This window comes from Glossina fuscipes, unplaced genomic scaffold, assembly GCF_014805625.2.
Source record: "Glossina fuscipes isolate IAEA_lab_2018 unplaced genomic scaffold, Yale_Gfus_2 2, whole genome shotgun sequence".
NCBI lineage: Eukaryota > Metazoa > Arthropoda > Insecta > Diptera > Glossinidae > Glossina > Glossina fuscipes.
In genome coordinates this window covers 8,671,477-8,691,156 of record NW_023998416.1, presented here as the reverse complement: position 1 = coordinate 8,691,156, position 19,680 = coordinate 8,671,477, and the positions used below count along the sequence as shown (strand labels likewise).

The following is a 19,680-nucleotide window of genomic DNA, read 5'->3' as shown; positions in this document are numbered from 1 at the left end:
GAATATGCTGGTGCTTATGATCCAAAAAGACTTTGCTCCCAGAATCATTTATTTATTTGAAGATATTAATGGTTGCGTAACAAAATCACCGCAGGATATTTACTACTCTTCTACCTTGCTTTTCGTTTGCTTGGTTGAACGCTCTTTCTTCTGTGTGTCCATTCGTCCTTCTGTTCATCTGCTGCTATACTACATACTTTCGTTGTGTTAGTTTGAACGCTCAGTGTCGCGAGATTATGTTGGCAGACGACAGCGGATAAAATTGGGAAGTGGACATGGTTTGCCGTGATTTATGATAACTAAAGATTTAAATCAAACCTAAAAGTTTTTAAAATGATTTCCCATAGTAAATTAAGAGTAAAACTACCTCGAATTCCAGGCCATAATTAGCCAAATATTTTGATTGCTGATAAATTTAGATAAAAAGCTGAGTAAAACTCTCACACTTATTTCATTTACTTTCCAACAAATCCAAAATTCTCTTCCTGAATATATAAACGGTTTCGTCATTTCTCTGCGAAGGACAGCTTAGATGAATAAGAATTTAGGTGTCGATACAAGCAATACATGTGTTTTATGTAATATGCATAAGGAGTCTGTGTAAGGGAATTTTTCCTTTTTTACTTTTGTCAAGAAAAGGAGAACAAAATAGATAACATACTTTTAGTGGTATTTGATTTAAGGAAATTTTGACATATTTTTAGGCAATTTACTTATAAAAGTTTCTTCCTATTCAATTTCCATGTGCATTCATCTAGACACATAGTGAATTCACACTCAAATAAATATATATGGAAATTTTCCTTTTCACATTTATATGAAAAAGCCAAATATATTTCCGTAAACTATTATTACCGGAACTTTGGGTATTGTGAAGTTTTACAACGCAAACTTTATTGGCATATATTTTGACAATACACTTTATTGTTATTTTTATGATACCATAGAAATATAAATATAAATATGAAGATAAATATATGCATATATTTACATATGCATATTGTCGTTCAAATCGGATGAGTAAATTTGCATTTTAAAGAGCATAAACTAATTGTAAATGACACATTAAACGTTCTTACTTTGTTTTTATACTGAACAGTGCAAAGAATCGCGACACAATTATTTCCGCATTTCGTTCACAACGGCATCGAAGAATTTCAAGAATCTGAGATTTTTTTATATTAGATCCGTCCACTTTTTTCTATGTCAATTCGTCCATTTGTTCGCTGCCAAGATTAGAAATGTTGTCAAAATTCGAACAAAAAGTGGAAAACTTCCGAGATATATATATGTAAAATTCATATTCAATTTGTATATAGAACTTAGCTACATTTTCAAGTTTGAGAAGAACTAAGAAGAACTCATATTAACATGCGAGACTTACGCTGTCTTTACCTACAAAATTCCAATATATTTAAGTTAATAAGCTGTGGTCTGCAGTAGATATGTATCTGCAATATTTATCAAAGCCGTAAATATGGCGAGCAATCAATGTGGATCGCTTTATTGATCCCATTTCTATTTCTATACTTTACGTGCCGGGTATCTACAATTCGGTTTACGGCTCTTGTAAGTTTTTTTGCTTGTTTACACTATTTATAAATACTGACGTACTGTAATATTGAAATATTCAGAGAAAACATTTTCCTGAATTGCGAAAGAATATATCAACGCTGTAGAGCATGGAAGCGAAAGTAATATAAAAATTTCAATATATTTCACTTTTTAAATAAATCCTTCTCCACGACTGTGACGTATGGGTGAACGAAATGAAGGGAAATTTGAAGAAAATTTATTCATAGAGACCTTAATCTACTCACTCTGCTTCTATACATCGATGGTCTTACTTAATTAAATTGTAAACGTTTTAGTTTTCCTCACTTCGGCTCTCATTTTAAAAGAATTTTTATCATTAGATTATTTTTTTCAGTAAAATGAACGATTTATTACACAACACAAAGCATAGGAGATATTTTATTTAAACCATTGCTTACTTTTACCGCCTTTCAGACAGAACATAAATTCCACATGGAGACAACACCATGTCCTTTCAATGAGACAAGTGCGTATCCCTTGAAGTCGTCCATGAGATGGCCCCTTTTTCAGCTGATGCCATAGAAATGGAAATGCAAACAACAATTTGATTGAAGTCAGTAAAAACGAAAAATGTCTGATGAACATAGCTGGTGGTAAGGAGGGCGTATGCGGTGGCAGGTCCTCCAGGAAGGGATTCTAGTTCACTCTTAAACTTACCTGAGTTAACTTTGCCGTATGGAGTCAAACGACGTCATGCTGAAAAATCAAAGTTTTATGATTTCTGATATATGGCGCCTGTATTTCGGCTCAATTGCATTAGTAGTTGTTATTAGCTTTCCTTCGTGACGGGTTCGTTTGATTAGAGAAACACCTAATATATTACACGCAGTTCATTTTTTCAAGACGCGTCGCGCCATAGATGTTTGGCTTTATTTTTGACGTTGACAATTTTTCTGTCCTGAATTGTGGTTATGTCGGCTTCTTATGACTTTGCTCAGAATACATGTTATTAGAAGGTGCTACACTTCTCGCATTTGACTTTTTTGTGGCACAAAACTCGATCTATTCCAAATTCAAGAGAACAACTATGTTGATTACTTTTCAGCGGGATAGCATACACTTTTATGTCAACCTTAAGTTAATACTTGCAGATGAAGATCTAAGAGGATTTAAAACTCCTCGTCTGCCTGACATCTGCTCATGATAAATTTTGAATTGATTTGATAGATTGATACGTTTTGACTTGACGACGAATCTTACTGAAAGTAGATTAACGCCATACAATACTGCATTCGAACTAATTAAGAATTGGGTTATGTGAGGAATTTCGATGACTTGGCACCATTTTTTGGATCTCCTCCCATCTCAACGTTGTTATAAAAAATAAGCCAAATTCACAATTTAGACCCTAATAGTTTACTTTTGGATCATGTTTTTGATATGCTGTGATGGAGAGAAGCGAAATAAAGTAGAGTTTTCAAAAGCCGTATTTATCCTAACATAATATTTTTACTTTATTTATTTATATATTTATATATTTATATGAAATTAATTGGAATTCAGTCAAAATAGCGATTCAACTGAATTGAGTCACACTGGAAAACTTAAATTTAAATGGATAGTGTATTTGTTTTATAAATAAAAAGAAAATAATTTTAAAATAAAAAAAATTTATATAAAAGTTACAGAAAGTTACAGAGAAAAAGAGAGAAAAAAATTTATGTTTGAATCATGGGATCAATGAGATGTAATAAGGCTAGCGAATCTAAAGCTAGCATTAAGAGGAGTAGATTCATAGTGGATTGTTACATAGAGCTCTTGCTAAGATTATTTAATTCATGATCAGTTTTATCTTGTCGGCTAGATTTTATTATACAAAAAAATGTTGCTTCGAGAGGCGATTTCTTTCAACCGGAAGGAGTTAACATCAATGTAAGCAACTTGCAAAAGTCAATAAAAAAATATTTAGTTATTCGAAAATTCAAAAACCGATCTGTCTGTGTTGACTTATTAGGTCGTATCAATCAAGCCTGAGGTTTTTTCCTCTGCGGATTGTGTACACACCTGGCGTGCGATTCATTTCATTGCATTTCATTTCATTTTTTCGATGCCAAATAGATTTCGCAAGATTCATTTTAAGCCGATTACAACTTGCGTTTGTCTATTGCACATTCTAATAAAATACTATTGCTGCGTTTAAGCTGATGTTGTCTCTGCTGTTGTCGTCCTTGTGGTTTAAATCTCAAAGGAGAGTAATTAGAAACAAGTTAGCGTACAATTATAAAGGTATACAATGCCAACACTTAACCGTAATCGTTGCAAATAAACAAACCTACAAACACTCACTTGGCAGTTAAAAGCTTAAACAATATCCACAATAACTGCCATAGATTGCCATAGTAAAAAGTAAAGTAAATCCACTTATTTAACTCAAGGAAGCGTAAAAATAATTACAATCCTCCACCAAAGATACAAATACATAAACATTTACAAAACTATACTATGTTCACCTACTTGTGAAGCACTCTAGGTTTTCGTACTACGTATGCACGGTAGTGTCTGCCAGTTTGATTGTAATAAGTGTCGTAGTAGCGATAAGTAAAGTTGTAATAAAGTGAGAGTAAAGCAATTATATGTGATGATGAAGCCATTTTACTGCTGCTATTTAACTCTTCATTTTCTAGAGTGATTTTGCCTGACAGACATATGTAGGCGTATATGTACGAGGAGTTCGTAGTAAAGCAAATTGCTTTGCAACGTAAGATGTAAAAGCTTTAGTAGAGCGTAACAAATGTTTAGTTCGAAGAAAGGAACTTTCCTTTAATTCTAACTTTACTGTGTTATTGATGTTTAAGAAATTACTTTAAAGTACAATATTTTTCTATAAATTGACTTAATGATAATTTTCAAATTTAAAGCTAATTAAAATTTTATTTTAAATTCTCTTAAGAACTTATACCTGTAAGAGGTTAGTTAGGAGAAAAAATTGTTTATCTTTTTTTCCGAACATATTTCATATCACTTTTTCTCTCTTGTGTGAAACATACCTATCTGCAATCAGTTACAGTATTACATTTGTCGTTACATATAGTGTTGCACATGTACACATGAACCAACCACCATCTATTGCATGATATATGATGTACGATTATTCATGTTTTATATCTTGTTGCAGTTGTCTGCTGATGAATGAATGAAAGATTATTTATGCATGTATGTGTGAGCAGAAGTTTGGTTTTGTAATTTTACCAACAGGTGTCTGTCGAATTGTTTTCTGTTTGTGTGTTGAATATTTTTTTCTAGTTAAAATATTTGTCAAAATTTAATTTAAGATAAAATTTTGTTTTAAATGTTTTTTCAGCATTGGTGTTACATCTTCGAAATCTTTTATGAAAGCAAGCTCGAGGCAAGATTTGATTAAATTGCCCTTGCAACAGGTGAAGAAAATCGATAGATGGGATTCCTTAAGAGGCTCAACGTCAGACACATTCACAGAGGAGAACTTTGGACCATTATCTAATGTTAGGTAAATAAATAAAACAAATTTGAAAATAATTTTTTAGATTTTCTCAGTTAAGGAAGTAAGTGTTTAACAAAAATGTAGATATTATTTATTTTATGATTACTTATTGAAGGTTTGCTGAAGAGAAGCTTGATTGGCTTGGCAGAAAGTGGGCCAATATTTATTGTCATTGTGTTAGTTATTAATTTGTAATCTCAAATGGTCACTTGGTCAGCTTAAATGTGATAGGAAGATGCTTTCCTGTGACGTCAGAGCGCGTTTGTTAAGAATCATTTATTTTGTAAACGACCACATCCTCGTTTTTTATAGTGAAAAAAGACTAGTTTTTCGTACCTTCGAAAATGCGAAGCTGCATCGTCGATTTGGAACTTTCATGAACTGAATCTCACTATGGCGAAAACCAAACAAAACCTCTTGCATATAGATGTTTTCATTAAATGTTTAACATGTTTCATGTCAGGATATTCGGTTGAGGTGATACTATATCTTTTTGACATTACGGTCTTATTTTATGCAACAATCTCATTGTGTCCTTTTTAGTTGTATTGAAAAAGGGTTTGCAATGTGCTTGAACCATACTTGCCACTTTAGGGCCGCCGTAATCGTCCGTTCACGTTGTGTAGTAAAGGGTCGTCGGGTCGTGAAACCAATACGCACACGACCGTTTGGTTTGGTTTTTGGCCTGATGTCCTTATTTCCCCGATATTAAGAAAGGAGATCCCGTTAGCCTAAGTAAAGAGCGTTGTAGAACGACATTAACAAATATTGTATGACTTGATTTTTAGCCTAGATCACCAGTCGAACCAACATCTGCTTTCATCGAGACGTCAAACAATCGCTTATCAGGTGATGAAATAATTTCACAAAATAATCGCCAAGCATTAAAACGAACATTAAACCAACTTTTAATGAAATTAGGCTAGATTTGATAAACAAAGTGTCCGAAAAACGGTTTGGTCGTATTCATAACTGGAAGGAGTTAAACGGTCTACATTCGAGTGAGATCGGATTTGCAACCTATCTCATCGAGAATGTACTGCAAAATTAAAGTCATTTTTACTTTTCTGTTCGTTCATCGTTTTCAATAGATTTGTACAAAACCAAACCCATATAAACAAAAACACGTTATATATAAAAAAGTCACTGAAAAATAGTTCTGATAAAAGACACGAGTTCCAGATTGAAGTTCGTAAGTTTTTATTACAAGATAACGTACGATATAGCATATGGGGGTCAAAGACGTGCTGGCACATACGTATTCTATTCAAAAAAACATGTAAAGGCTCAAATATTTGCTGAGAATACATTGCAGAGGACCTTTTTCCCAACAACTCGAACGAACTGCTTCGATGTTTTGTGTTGAAGGACGTCCAGACCACTTTTTACTACTTTAATTATGTGTATCTACTATACGTGCACATGTCTTACTCTGAAACGCCCATTTTAGTACACATCATACTACGTTTTTCTTGTGACAACATATATGTGTGCGTATGTTACCTCAATCATTTTGGCGTCTAATTTTCTTTTTATATTTTACTTACTTAAGACTAGTTCTCTTCATATTTGCATTTTCTTTTCAGATTTGCAGTTTTTGCCTTGGGTTCTTCGGCCTATCCAAACTTTTGCGCCTTTGGTCAATATGTAGATAATATTTTAGGCGAACTAGGCGGAGAACGGCTTCTGAAAGTTGCCTACGGTGATGAAATGTGCGGACAAGAACAAACCTTTCGTAAATGGGCTCCAGAAGTATTTAAGGTGAATTCTTGGTCATATTGAACTCGTGTATATTTGAATATATTATTAACGTCGCCATTACCCTGGACATAGTCATAAAAATGATTAAAAAGAAGTCAAAAGGGCAAAGCCAAAGCTCTTCCCAAAATACTTCGCGTATCTTCGTTATCAGATCAAAAATTATACCATGCTTTTCTATACTTTGCACGAGATTCCTTATATGCTAAGTGGTCTGAAAATTAAAACTAAATAGTGCAAATTTGGTGAATTTGACCTACGTCATTTCATACCTAATAGTATGCTACTGTTTTTTTTTATATAAGGACAAACTTTTATTTATATGGGTATGGTCTCAAAAAAGAATTCTTCGCAATCCAAATTTTCTACATTCACTTAGCATGGCTTTTTGGCTTTTTATTGGTTTTCCTAGAGAAACATTAAACCAACCACTTTTTTTTATGTAACGGCATTTTCATTACGTGGGAAGTGAAGTGGTGAAAGTGATTCCGTCCAATCCCTTTCAAGAGCATTTGTTCTTGAACTAACTACCAACTAAAAACCTCCCGCTTCGCGGTGATTGGTTGTAATTAGTGCGCCGCAATTGGCGGGATCTTACTGGGGAGTCCTAAAGGCTCCCATTACCTCTTCTTCCCAGCCTCACCAGCCGCCTTAATCCTTGGAGCACCTTTGAAGTAAGTGGCAGTGCCTTATGCTTCAAGGCTTTCGATCACACTCTCCACCATATCATGCAGACCACACCTTGGTCTACCATGCGCCACCAATTACGCGTAATTCAAGATCGGTTGCTCCACATCTTCTTCCGCGTCTACACAGCTCGGGCGTATATGTATGTGTTCACGCGTGTGTGCCTTTGTACTAAATTTTGTCAAATATCTCAAGGATTGCCCCATAGGATATAAACACGAAAGGCATGGACAGTGATTTCAGTCGATATAATAGAAGTTGACCCTGGCGCAATTTAATACATCCTCGTCAAGAAATGTTGCACGGTGTAACCAGATGCTTGTCAGGAAAACACTCGAGCTCCTTCGCCTTTTTATAGATCATTTTTATCTGGCTCAATTCCTAACTTTTTTGTTAAATGATTATCGTGGACTGTGATGGCCAATTTTTGGGCTATACTGAAACATTCCTAGTAGGGTGATTAATTTTATGCAGGCGGGAGCGCAGATTGGCGAAATGGAAACTTCCAAATTCGATTAACAAAAAAAAAAAACGCTATTTTAGTCCAATATGCTTTTCTAGTCTTCTTTTTTCCGATTAATTCAATATATTTTTTTTTTTTTTATTTTTATTTAGGTGGCCTGCGAGACGTTTTGCTTAGATCCCGATGAAAATCTTTCGAATGCTTCGTTCGCATTGCAGAATGAGTCCTTATCTCTTAACACTGTACGTTTAGTGCCGTCTAAAGCGAAGGGCTCGTTAGAGCACTTGCTCTCGAAATATCATAACAAAAAAGTGACCTGTTGCCAAATCAAAAGAAATCCTCATAATCTTACTAATATGGATAATAGTGAAAAAACTACAATTCTTTTGGAAATACAAGCCGCTGGCCTGGACTATGAGCCCGGTGATCACGTTGGCGTATTTCCTGCAAATCGACCAGAAATCGTCGACGGAATAATAAAACGTCTGGCTGGTGTCGAGGACCCCGATGAGGTCTTACAATTGCAATTGCTTAAGGAGAAACAAACATCGAACGGCATTTTCAAATGCTGGGAGTCACATGACAAAATACCTGCCGAGAGTTTAAGGACTTTGCTTACCCGTTTTTTTGATATAACAACACCTCCGTCAAGGCAATTATTAACGTTGTTAAGTGGATTTTGTGAAGATAATCATGACGTTGAACGTTTGCAATTACTGATCAATGATTCGTCGGCTTATGAAGACTGGCGGCACTGGCGATTGCCACATCTGCTAGAAGTATTGGAAGAATTTCCTTCATGTAAACCACCGGCTTCCTTAGTGTTGGCCAATTTAATGTCTTTACAATCAAGATTCTATTCGATATCCTCTTCGCCGACCAAGGTAAACAACGAAATACATTTGACGGTGGCCGTTGTTAAGTATCGAAGCGAGGATGGGAATGGTGATGAACGTTACGGTGTTTGTTCCACTTACTTGGCTGCTCTCAAGGCTCAGGATGATTTATTTATATTTGTACGTAGTGCGCCCGGCTTTCACTTGCCTTCTGATCCTCTCAGCCCAATTGTGCTAATCGGTCCCGGTACCGGTATTGCACCTTTCCGATCTTTCTGGCAAGAATTTGAAATGAAGCGCGAAATGCAAGCAAACTGCCAGCTACCAAAAGTATGGCTTTTCTTTGGTTGTCGTAATAGTAAAGTGAATCTATATGCCGATGAGAAAGAACGCTTAATCAATGAGAATATATTAAATCGTGTCTTTTTAGCTTTGTCGAGAGAACCAAATACACCGAAGGCAAGTGCGAACATTTTTTCTAATACTTTCAACATAAATTGTTTTATTCTATTGTTAGTTGAACAACGCGTAACGATTTGAAAAATTTATTTATTTTGTTTCTTTTAAATTTTAAAGATATTATTTATTACTGTTCACAATACATAAATATATACAAATGTAGGTAAAGTTAGCATGCCGTTATCGTCCAATAACTTAGAGAACAAAATTGCTAGCAATGACATCATTGTGGAATATCCTGTTTCTTTATCCTGTCCGTAAGTGCATAAACTCGGTAGCAAATATTGATATAAATTTTTCTTCCTATTTATGTGTGCATAAGACAAGACTTTTTATAACTCGTCGGTTTTTTTTTTTTTGTTGTCGTTATTTACCATTTTTATCGGAAATACAGAAAGAATAAAGCTATAGAAATATACAAACAGAACGATATAACGAATGAAAAATAGTATATATATATACACATAGATAGACATGCTTATGAACTCTCATAGCTATAACACAGGCAAACATGTACTACACCCGCATTGCATATATTATACAATACATAGATTCATATGGATGCTCATAATATGGTCAACAAATAAATTTCCTTTCTATTCATTTATTACTGTTTCCGATTGGAATGCATTCAATTCTCTGTATCCTGTATATGTATGTATATAAATATATATATTATGGTCTATGCTGTGATGGGGATTGCTGCGGTGCTTGCGATTGTTGCTCAACTGCTTTTACAATATGTCATCAATGACATCAACGTCATCAATACCATTAATGTTGTTGTCGTCGCTTTGTGCTTATTGTGCTGGGGTTTATGTGTCTGCCCATCAAATGGTTACTTTAAGTAGACTTATGTTCAAGATTTGATTGAACAGGAATTTGATTCGTTGTACGATTTAATTGTCGAGGAACGTGGTCATGTCTATGTTTGCGGTGATGTGACAATGGCAGAGCATGTTTATCAAACGATAAGGTAAGTTAAGGGTGATATTTCAATTACCATCAGGCAATACGAAAATTTACATATTAAGTATTAGTATTCATACCAACAATAACTAAACCTTTAAATTACAACATTATCATCGAAATATTTCCAATAGACTTTTTGCTATTTAAGTGTTCATTGCTCAAATCTCTGCCTCACAAGTAAGAGTAAATATTATGTTTATACATGTGTACTTTGCGAAGTACATAATGCGCGTATATTTTATAAAAACACATAACCCAGCTGGGCTAAGAAGATGTCTTCTCATTTAGTCGATTAGCGGTCATTTGTTAGTCATTGATTCATTCGCTTATTCTTAAATATTCTATATATATAGACCTGCTATCATCTTCTAACATGTTTTTCCTTTTGCTTGACTATCGAATTATGTACGGGATACACCTTGACGACTGTATTTTGATTTGAGTTCATTCGCCGATTGGTGAAAGTTTTATGAAAAATCCTTATAGATCGCGTTTGCGTTTTTTCGACTTCATTGGAGTGGTCCTCAGTTGCGCGCAAGAGCCAATATAAGTTGCTTAAGTTTATTCGCCAGTTTGCAATTTAAACTAAGAGCAGAGTGGTGTAGAGGGTTCATCGTGTTATTCGTTTGGTTGAGCGAAATTGCGACTATGTTGTATAGCGAGAGAGAAACAGAGAGAGAGAGCGATATTACACCCACGTGGCCTCGCTGAAATTTCCGCAAATGCTGTGTAATGTGCCTCTAAGAGCTGTCTCTTTCTTCACCGGCGATGAATTTTAAATTTCTCACCCGTTTCATCCTAGATCTTCAGATGTATTTACTCGACTGAAGCAGGATTCAGTAGAATGAATATAAATTTGTAGTGCTAATCGTTGATGTCCCTTTGTGTTACGATAATGTGCAACAAGGACGGTGCTAATGATGTCACATATCCTGTTTTTGAGAAACTTTTCCCTTTCAAGGTTTTTATTCATGGTCAAAAGTTTTGGTCCATTCATTTACAAATTGCCAGACTAATTGTCTGTCTAGAAGATAATCCCAAATAATTGCGTCCTCTTTGGACTTCGGTTTTCATTTCCTATTCCAAGTAAGTGTATGTGGATTTTTCACTTCCGCAGTTGATTTATTGGCTAAACGGTTGTCTGTGGTCATTCTCTTACAGTCAGTTATTGTTATGTTCACTTACGGATCTTTTAGAACCAAATAACTTGATCAAGTCAGATGTTCCCGCTTAGCTAAGAGGCAAGAAATGATAAATCGCCATTTTGACTTATTTGCATTACACAGAATACAGCGACGTATTAAATATACTGTAAAGACTGCCACTAAGTATGAGACCAACAGGGAGGACGACTTTCGTTCTCACTGCAAAAGCCATGATATCCTCTATTTTGCAGTATAAATACGTAAATTTGCAGTATGTTCGGTATGTAATAGAAAAATAGAAAGTGACGGGTATCGAACCGTTCGGTATAGGCCTCTTAGAATATCTTGAATATCTTGACGTTGCGCACATATGTATAGATTGTGCTGCTCTTGTTAAAAGTCAACTACTATTTCTTCACACTTCTAAGGTTACATAACTCAGAAATCTTGTTAGTGATTTTCGTTACACTTGGTAATTCGTTTTTATATTAATTACATTACGGGATTTTATAATTTTCCTGATATTCGATAGCATTGCAAAAATGTTGCAATAAGTAATTAAGGAAGACAAGTGTATTGAGCAGAAAATTTAATTTTTAAAAATTAGAATTTTATGATTTATGCGAGGGGGTGTGTGCACTGCTTGCGCCTTAAACTTGTAACCGAGTTGAAAATACTTTTACGAAGTTATCGATAATTATTTAGTTTAAGTTGTGAGTTACAGTTTGAGGGATCATCTCATGTCCCCAAAATTTATCTACGAGTATTTATAAGCAATGTAAAAAATGTCAAGTAACAGGTCGCTATCGCTAATGTTCTAGCAAAATTTTATGAAGAACGGTCGGTTGAACAGACAGATGGATTGATTTAGGATTTTATACTAATCAACAACGTATACGCATATTGCGGGGAGCACTTCCTAGTTTGGCCTAGCTTTTTATATTTCAAATCCGGTCATATTTGATTTATGATTTTTACTACTAAGCACAGTTAATTTTCTGTCCGACGCAGGGAAAAGACGGAGAAAACGGAGATGTGAGTTGGCTGATAACTCTGTCTATTCCGATAGAAGAGAAGAAAAATTTTATAAATTATAATTTTTTCTCTTCGTCCTGTAATTGGAACAATTACGGACGTATCACAAATGATATTGGTGCAGAAAGATGTTCACTTGGCTATTGTACGTGTCCTTGTTTTCGCATTTCTCTCTTCGATTATTTGCTCATTTGCCTACGGTTTACTATTTTTTTTTACGAAAATGATAGATTTCATAGAATTAATGAACGCAGAAATTGCTTGTGGGTAACGAAATTCCCAAAAGCTATGAACGCAGTTCGAATTCGAAGTAATAGAAGGAAATATTGGGGCTCTAGCGGCCGGCATGGTCAAATAAGGAAGAATTATGCGACGAGCAGCTAAGAAAGAAGTAATGAAAGTGAATAATAAAACATATAATAGAAGATTCGAAGGGTTATAAGCAAAGAATATGCTCGCGGCATGGGGAGGTAAATGTTGTTGGAATCTACTATAAGAGGCATTAGGTGTGATAGGCGGGTAACTTTACGGAACAGAATGAGTTCTGGACGTTCCCCACAGCATTATTTAAGAATGGGGGAGCGCTCATTTCGGCCATAACGACGAAATGGCTATTGATCGTTTTCTTTAATTATAATGAGTCGGAAATTAACTGAATCGTGGTTGTTAAACTTGTGCCCACTTCTTTAAAGTCAACTGACCTCGTATAAGGGTTGCCTCTCTAGGCACATTACACACTTAGTCGGGTGACTAAACAAGCTGTTTGAGATGATGCGTATAGAGAAGACTCGAACCACAGAAATATAATATGGGATCACAACAGGATAACGGTGTGCTCAAAACAACAAAGTGTTGTTATATTTCGATTTTAAACGAGATCATCCTTAATACTCATAGGTATTCACTTTTGGGCGAGGTTATATATAAATTAGACTTTCCAAGAAAGCTGAGATACATGAAAGGAAAGTTCGTTGATAAAAAATCCATTGATTTCACACTTTTCCCTTCCATTGAGAGCGTTGCGTACACAATTTTTATTTAACTTGGATATTAGATTCATTTTCTCGGATTCTTTTATGATGGATCATATCATAGGTATTGCGAGCAGCATCTTTAAATATTTTTAAAACGATATCCGTTTGCTCAAAAATTTCTTCATTCAATTTGCAAGAGTAACAGTAATAATTTTTAATTAAAAAATCCATTCTTTCACTCTTCAAGAGTATAAAACATTTGCTCATAAGAAATATTTCTAATATTTTCATTTTATATTCATGTTAGGTGAACATTTAAAATTATTCTGTCACTTAAAACAATAGCAAGTAACCTTGATGACGACTCTATTTGTTTTTCACCGTATTCGTCAGTATTATATTTCCATGAAATCATAGTGAAGACTGCATTATTATTAATATACAGCAGCAGCTATTTACTGAAATTTTCCTCTTTTTCTTCTTTTTTTCGCTCCACCGCAAAACGTGAAATACTGTACGATATGGTTACATACGTAACAATGATGATGATGATGTTACATAGGAAATGCATTGCAGGAAAAGAGCAAAAAACCGAAGCGGAAGTTGAGACATTTTTGCTAACATTACGAGTAAGTAAATAGTCAGTAGTATGTGTTTACTATACAATATGTGCACATCTATATATATATATATATATATATATATATATATATATATATATATATATATATGTATATAGAATGGTTTGTAAATGTGACGACGGTGAAGATGTATTTTTTCAATTTATTTAAAAAAGGAAAAATGGAAAGGAGAAAAGACGAAAGTGTATGTATATAATATACATTTACTGAATACTTACATATGCATGCGTTTATTTGCTGCCATATGTGCGCGTGTACATGCGTGTTTGGAACTGTCGCCATATGTGTGCGGGTAACAAACCACATTGAAATATGACACACAGTCATATGCATAAGGACCAAATACACATACTTGTACTCCCATATGTTTACTAATGTACGTTTGTGTGTTTATTTAACGAACCTGAGTACTGATATTAAGTGCAATAAAAACAAAAGAAATTTTCCTTTGTGTTGAATAAATGTTTTATAAATATTTAACCATGGCATGGTACATACACAGCAACCCATAAAGAACGCATTCGTTTATTGTTGAGTACAACCGGTATGTTGTGTTAGATGTATAGTGTTCACGTGTTTTCACAAGAAATTTTTTTCATTATACCAAATAAGCAATGGTAGCATTTCTCTGCATACAAACCTATAATCTTTTCGCAAATGTGTACATATATATCATTAATTATTGCTCCGAATAAAATAAGATAAATATGTGTTTTTGTGTGTGTGACTTTGAAACTTTCAAATCGAAAAAAAATATCTGATAAATTTTCAAAATTAATTTATTTGTTTTCTAATGAAATGTATGCCAATTTGAAAAGTTATTTTGTTAGGATGTTCAGAAAGTTATTTCGATTTTTTTCATTTTATGGATTAAAATGGAAGATGCTTTAATTTTCTCAGCGACCTTATAAGTTCGTGTGCAGCACCTTATTATTAACTAATGCCTATGTTTTGTTTTCATCAGCTCTAAGCCACCTTAGGTCGACACATTGTCATCCTGCAGCATTTTAAGGTTTTCTAATCGAAAATTTAGGATATGTCAAATATACTGGTTTCGACTTTCCATGATTTCCGAACAAGAACTACAGCGCAGAATAAAACATACTTTTTCACAAACAATCCCAAGTCAGTTACCAAAAGCCGTAAGGGCAATACGATTTATATGTGAAAAAATGCAATTAAATTCCTATTGAAAAAAAAAAATGGATTGACTTTCCGACCGACCTAATAGTATTTTCGCAAAAATTTTTGTTTAAGCAAAGAAAGGAAAAACAAAAATGTGATGTTTGTGAAAGTGTCAGAAGATCTGTTTATCAAATCAAACTTTTTGACTTTATATATTTACATTAAATTTTAGACCATTATTTATTAGTAATAAAAAACAAGTAAGAATATTAAACTTTTTATACCCATCATCGTTATCTGAAAAAAGTTTAAACAAAAGCAGGAAAAAAACTACATTTTCATACTCTGTTGGAGTGTGGAATATTGAATGGGTGCGGTTGATTTTTTCTATTTTCAGAATAAATGTGAAAATTTTTATGGTGTATGTGTTGCACTTTATAAGTAGCAAGCAAAACAAAGGCGTTCACAGTTTTTGTTGCACGGATAAGGTAGCGCTGTAGGCATGTCCTACGGCTTATGTCATTTTGACCTTTGAAAATTTGTAGGCGACATGTTTACAACAGATACTACATAATTGGACAAAAAGGCAGATAGGCAGGTGGAGAGACAAACAGACGAACATTTTTATGTGCATTCCGACTTTGAATTGGCAAAGTATTGAAAAGGAATTAAACTTAAATATATTAATATACTGTGTAGGTGGGGTCAAATTTTCCCATTTTTGTACAGGTGCCACAGCATTGCCTACAGAATATGCTTTCAAATGTTTGTGCATTTATCTACTACTGTTTATAAGTAATGATCACAAAAACCAATTCCTTTTGTAAAACATAGGTGTTCCGACTTTAGGTAGGTAGGTGGGCGTGCACTCCGACCGATTTCACTATCAAGCGGCGTGCAAGAATTTCCAATGATTCTGTCAAATTTGAAGTCGATATTCATTTTTGCGGCCAGGAGAGTGCCAACAACGAACACCAGACGGACACACTACCGGACAGACGTGACTTAATCAGTTCAGAATTTCTTGTTAATCAAGATTATATGTACGAACATTTATATATATATATATAAGTACATATATTCAGAAAGACCCAAATTAAGCAAATAGAGCGGTCGCGAAAAACAGTTTCGACCCAAGATAACAATGAGTTCTCTAATTGTTAAGCGAAAAACTACATGAATCGCCAGAGAGTTCATCGTCTTCCACACGTCCTCTGCAAACGTCGAATACACGCGTCCTGGACTATGCATTTTAATCAAAAGCCTTCTAGAATATTTTAGTGGTCAAGAATAAATCTTTAAAGAAATACTTGTTGGAAGTTTTCTTGCTGAATCCTTCATTCATTCCAAACATCGGAAAGTGCACGTTAGCCTAATGTGATCTTCCATTAACTCTTGAAGTTATTGGAATAAAGTCTGCAGTTGAATTACTAAGAAAACCTAATCCTATCCCTATCGATAAGACCATTGACTGACTGACTGTGCAGGCATAGTTGTATTAATTTTTGAAGCCAATGGTATTTACGCAATTTTGCCTCTCCAAAATTCATGTCATGTTCACGTAGTAATGTAATATCAAGTGTTGACTGTATTAAGTGGAAGGAGTCGGTTACATAAATGGTACTACAAAATTTCACATTGTATCTTTTCGCAATCGCTATATTCGTCTGATTTAGCTTTGCCTGGCTTCTGTCGGTTTTCGAAATTAAAAAATCGTTCCGGGCATATCCGAAACCCAATCGAATCGAAATTTTACATTAAGTATACCTCTTTAACTGCAAACGACATTGATCTGCAGTTAGAGATTATTTATCTGCCTGTATAAGTCCAAACGATTGAAGGGGAAAAGCCTTATTACACTCTCAATAGACTAATATGACAACATTAAACAGTAATATGGTGATGTTATCACATAAAATATTAAAAGTTTGTTTAAGAATAACTTCTTTTTGCTGCTTATATGCGATTATCGTAGCCTATATTACTGATGGGTGTATCAAGTTTGTACAGGTGTATATAGCGTTCCGAAAAGTTAAAGGTAGGCGTACCATTTTTTGCACCAATCTAAGTTTTCCTGTCCGCTTGATATGTGCATGACTTATTGGGCTCAATCTACAGGTCACAAACTTGCGAAACATTTTTGCGACCTCATCCTATATAACCGTTAGTTCTGAAGAAGATTTTGTAAAAAAAATTTTAATTTTCAAAATTTCCCGTTGAGTAACAATATTCTAGGATCTTAAGTCGATGTTAAAAATTCGGAAAGAATAGGGAAACCTAGGATTTCTAGATGAAAATAGATTCATAAGAGTCATCTGACATTGAAATAGAGCATGCAAAATGAGGACCACGCAGGTGTATGCTTGTGGATCCAATCTTCTCCATATCGAATTTTTAACACATTTTGAAGAAAATTGTTTTCGAATACCAGTTAGATATCAAAGTTAACCGGAAGAATATTGGACCATGTGAGTCTGTTTTTTCAATCCCATCACGTACAACGCTTCTCACGAACAGGTAGTTTTTTGATAAAATCTAATGTTGGCAATGCCGAATTTTGTAATGAAAATTGGTCGCTAATCGCAATCTGGCATCAAAGTTAACTAGAAAATTTAGAAAAATATTCAGGCCACATAGACCTATTCTTTGAGCTTTATGTGGCGACAAAGTCTAATATGGGGGTTCATCTGATGATGAAGGTAGATACAAAAATAGTACAATCTTCATAAAAATTTAAATTTGCCAAACTTCGACCATGCTGACCTTTTGGACACCCTACAGGACAAGAGTTTTAAAGAATAATATGCCTTCACATGAGATCAAGATATAATTTGTGGTACAATATATTATCACGAAAATAAATGAACAATTATGCTAAGTGAAGTAACGTGGAGTAATTAGTAGTCGACCTTGTTCAGATATAATTATCTTGCTTGTTGGTATCCTAGCTTGCTGCAACAAATTTGATATTCAATAGTTCAAGTATTAAAGCAACCTAAAGATGCATACAATTTCCACACTTTATAAAAGTAGATTATGATGATGAGTATGTTCAGTTTTTTTTTTTTTTTAAAAAAGTTAACTTCGAAATTTATTTTTATAAGTGTAGTAATTTAGTGGAAATTTATTATTACTACAAATCATTGAAAGTTCTTTGTTGTATCTTGCGCGTCGCGGTAATCACCTGAACGCAAGTGTTGAATATAAATATTCTTTTCTACATTCTTTATAATGGTTCTATGGTCTTTTTAAGTTGAACATCAAGTGAACTATGAAATATCACCCTTTCACTCGACAAAGCATTCATTTAATTGATGCTTATACATACCTTCTTTTTTTTGATGCTAGTAACATGTACTGTGACGAACTTTAACACTTAGCGAGTGTAAGAATTTTTAATTGTTTGTACTTTTTATAAATTTTTGTGTCAAGCAAATTTTCATTCACTATGGAATTAATCGCTTTAATAACACTTTATGGTTAAATGCTTTTAATTTCAGGACGAGAATCGCTATCATGAGGATATATTTGGAATCACTTTGCGAACGGCGGAAATACATACCAAATCACGGGCCACAGCACGCATTCGTATGGCGGCTCAACCTTAAATGAAACGACCACATATTAATTACGAAGAGAGCATTTTATTATAAATATATAAAGTAATTCTCAAAAAGTTTCTAAAGAAATTCTATTCTTGTCGTAAAAATATTAAAATAATGGTGGAATACTTAAATCGTATCAAAGAAACATAAATTATTTCCTTTTAATTATCATAAAATTTATTTTTGTAATAAATTTAATGAGTGTTAAATAAGAGAGAAGGAGAAAGAGAGAGAGAGAGAGAGAGAGAGAGAGAGATAGAGATAGATAGATAGATAGATAAGTAGATAGATAGATAGAGATAGAGAGAGAGAGAGAAAGAGAGAGAAACAAGGATAAAAAGCAACACAACTACTGAAAACTATTAATAAGATGAAGAGTTATTTTTGTTTATTTACATATATAATATATTTATAAACTAATAAATACTTTCAATCTATGTCTTTATTACTTTACAACAAAATAATCTATAATTTTAATAATAATGCTTACAATTAGAACGGTGATGATTATGATTGAGTGAGTTGCTAAGCTTCGTTTTTGTTAAACGTTTTCATACGAAGGAGTCGATAAGATGTAAAGCGTATTAAGTCTGAAAGGGTCATTTTTGGCAATAATAAGAGTTGGTGAAACTAGTCATCAGTACGGCAGGCACTAGATAAACTGTAAACTCTTTCATTTAATTCACTCGAATTGTATATAGTATAGTATTACCTACGTTCGAGAATATAGTGAAAAGTTTCATGTTAACATGAAAAAAGACATTCGATTGTTTGAAGAACGACTGATTGTTGTTTTGTTTTTCTCATTTGACATGTCTCCTATAAATGTAGGCACGGTGATGATCAGGAAAGTGTCAGGAAGGGGTGACATCTACGCACTTTCGACTTGAAGATAAAAATATTGGAAGTGGGAAAGATTTACAC

The 19,680-nt window shown here is 34.0% G+C and overlaps 1 protein-coding gene across 3 annotated transcripts in view; it reads left to right on the top strand.

Moving 5' to 3' along the window:
* LOC119634098 (nitric oxide synthase) overlaps nucleotides 1-18,973 on the top strand; it is an 87,420-nt gene extending 68,447 nt beyond the window's left edge. For all 3 annotated transcript variants that reach the window (XM_038028039.1, XM_038028038.1, XM_038028037.1), the window contains exons 14-19: nucleotides 4,898-5,062; nucleotides 6,643-6,817; nucleotides 8,117-9,259; nucleotides 10,111-10,235; nucleotides 13,948-14,014; nucleotides 18,652-18,973. In XM_038028039.1, the coding sequence (XP_037883967.1) occupies nucleotides 4,898-5,062; nucleotides 6,643-6,817; nucleotides 8,117-9,259; nucleotides 10,111-10,235; nucleotides 13,948-14,014; nucleotides 18,652-18,759 (1,783 nt within the window). In that variant the 3' untranslated portion in view covers nucleotides 18,760-18,973. The remainder of the gene's footprint in view (nucleotides 1-4,897; nucleotides 5,063-6,642; nucleotides 6,818-8,116; nucleotides 9,260-10,110; nucleotides 10,236-13,947; nucleotides 14,015-18,651) is intronic.
* Nucleotides 18,974-19,680: the final 707 nt, after the last annotated feature.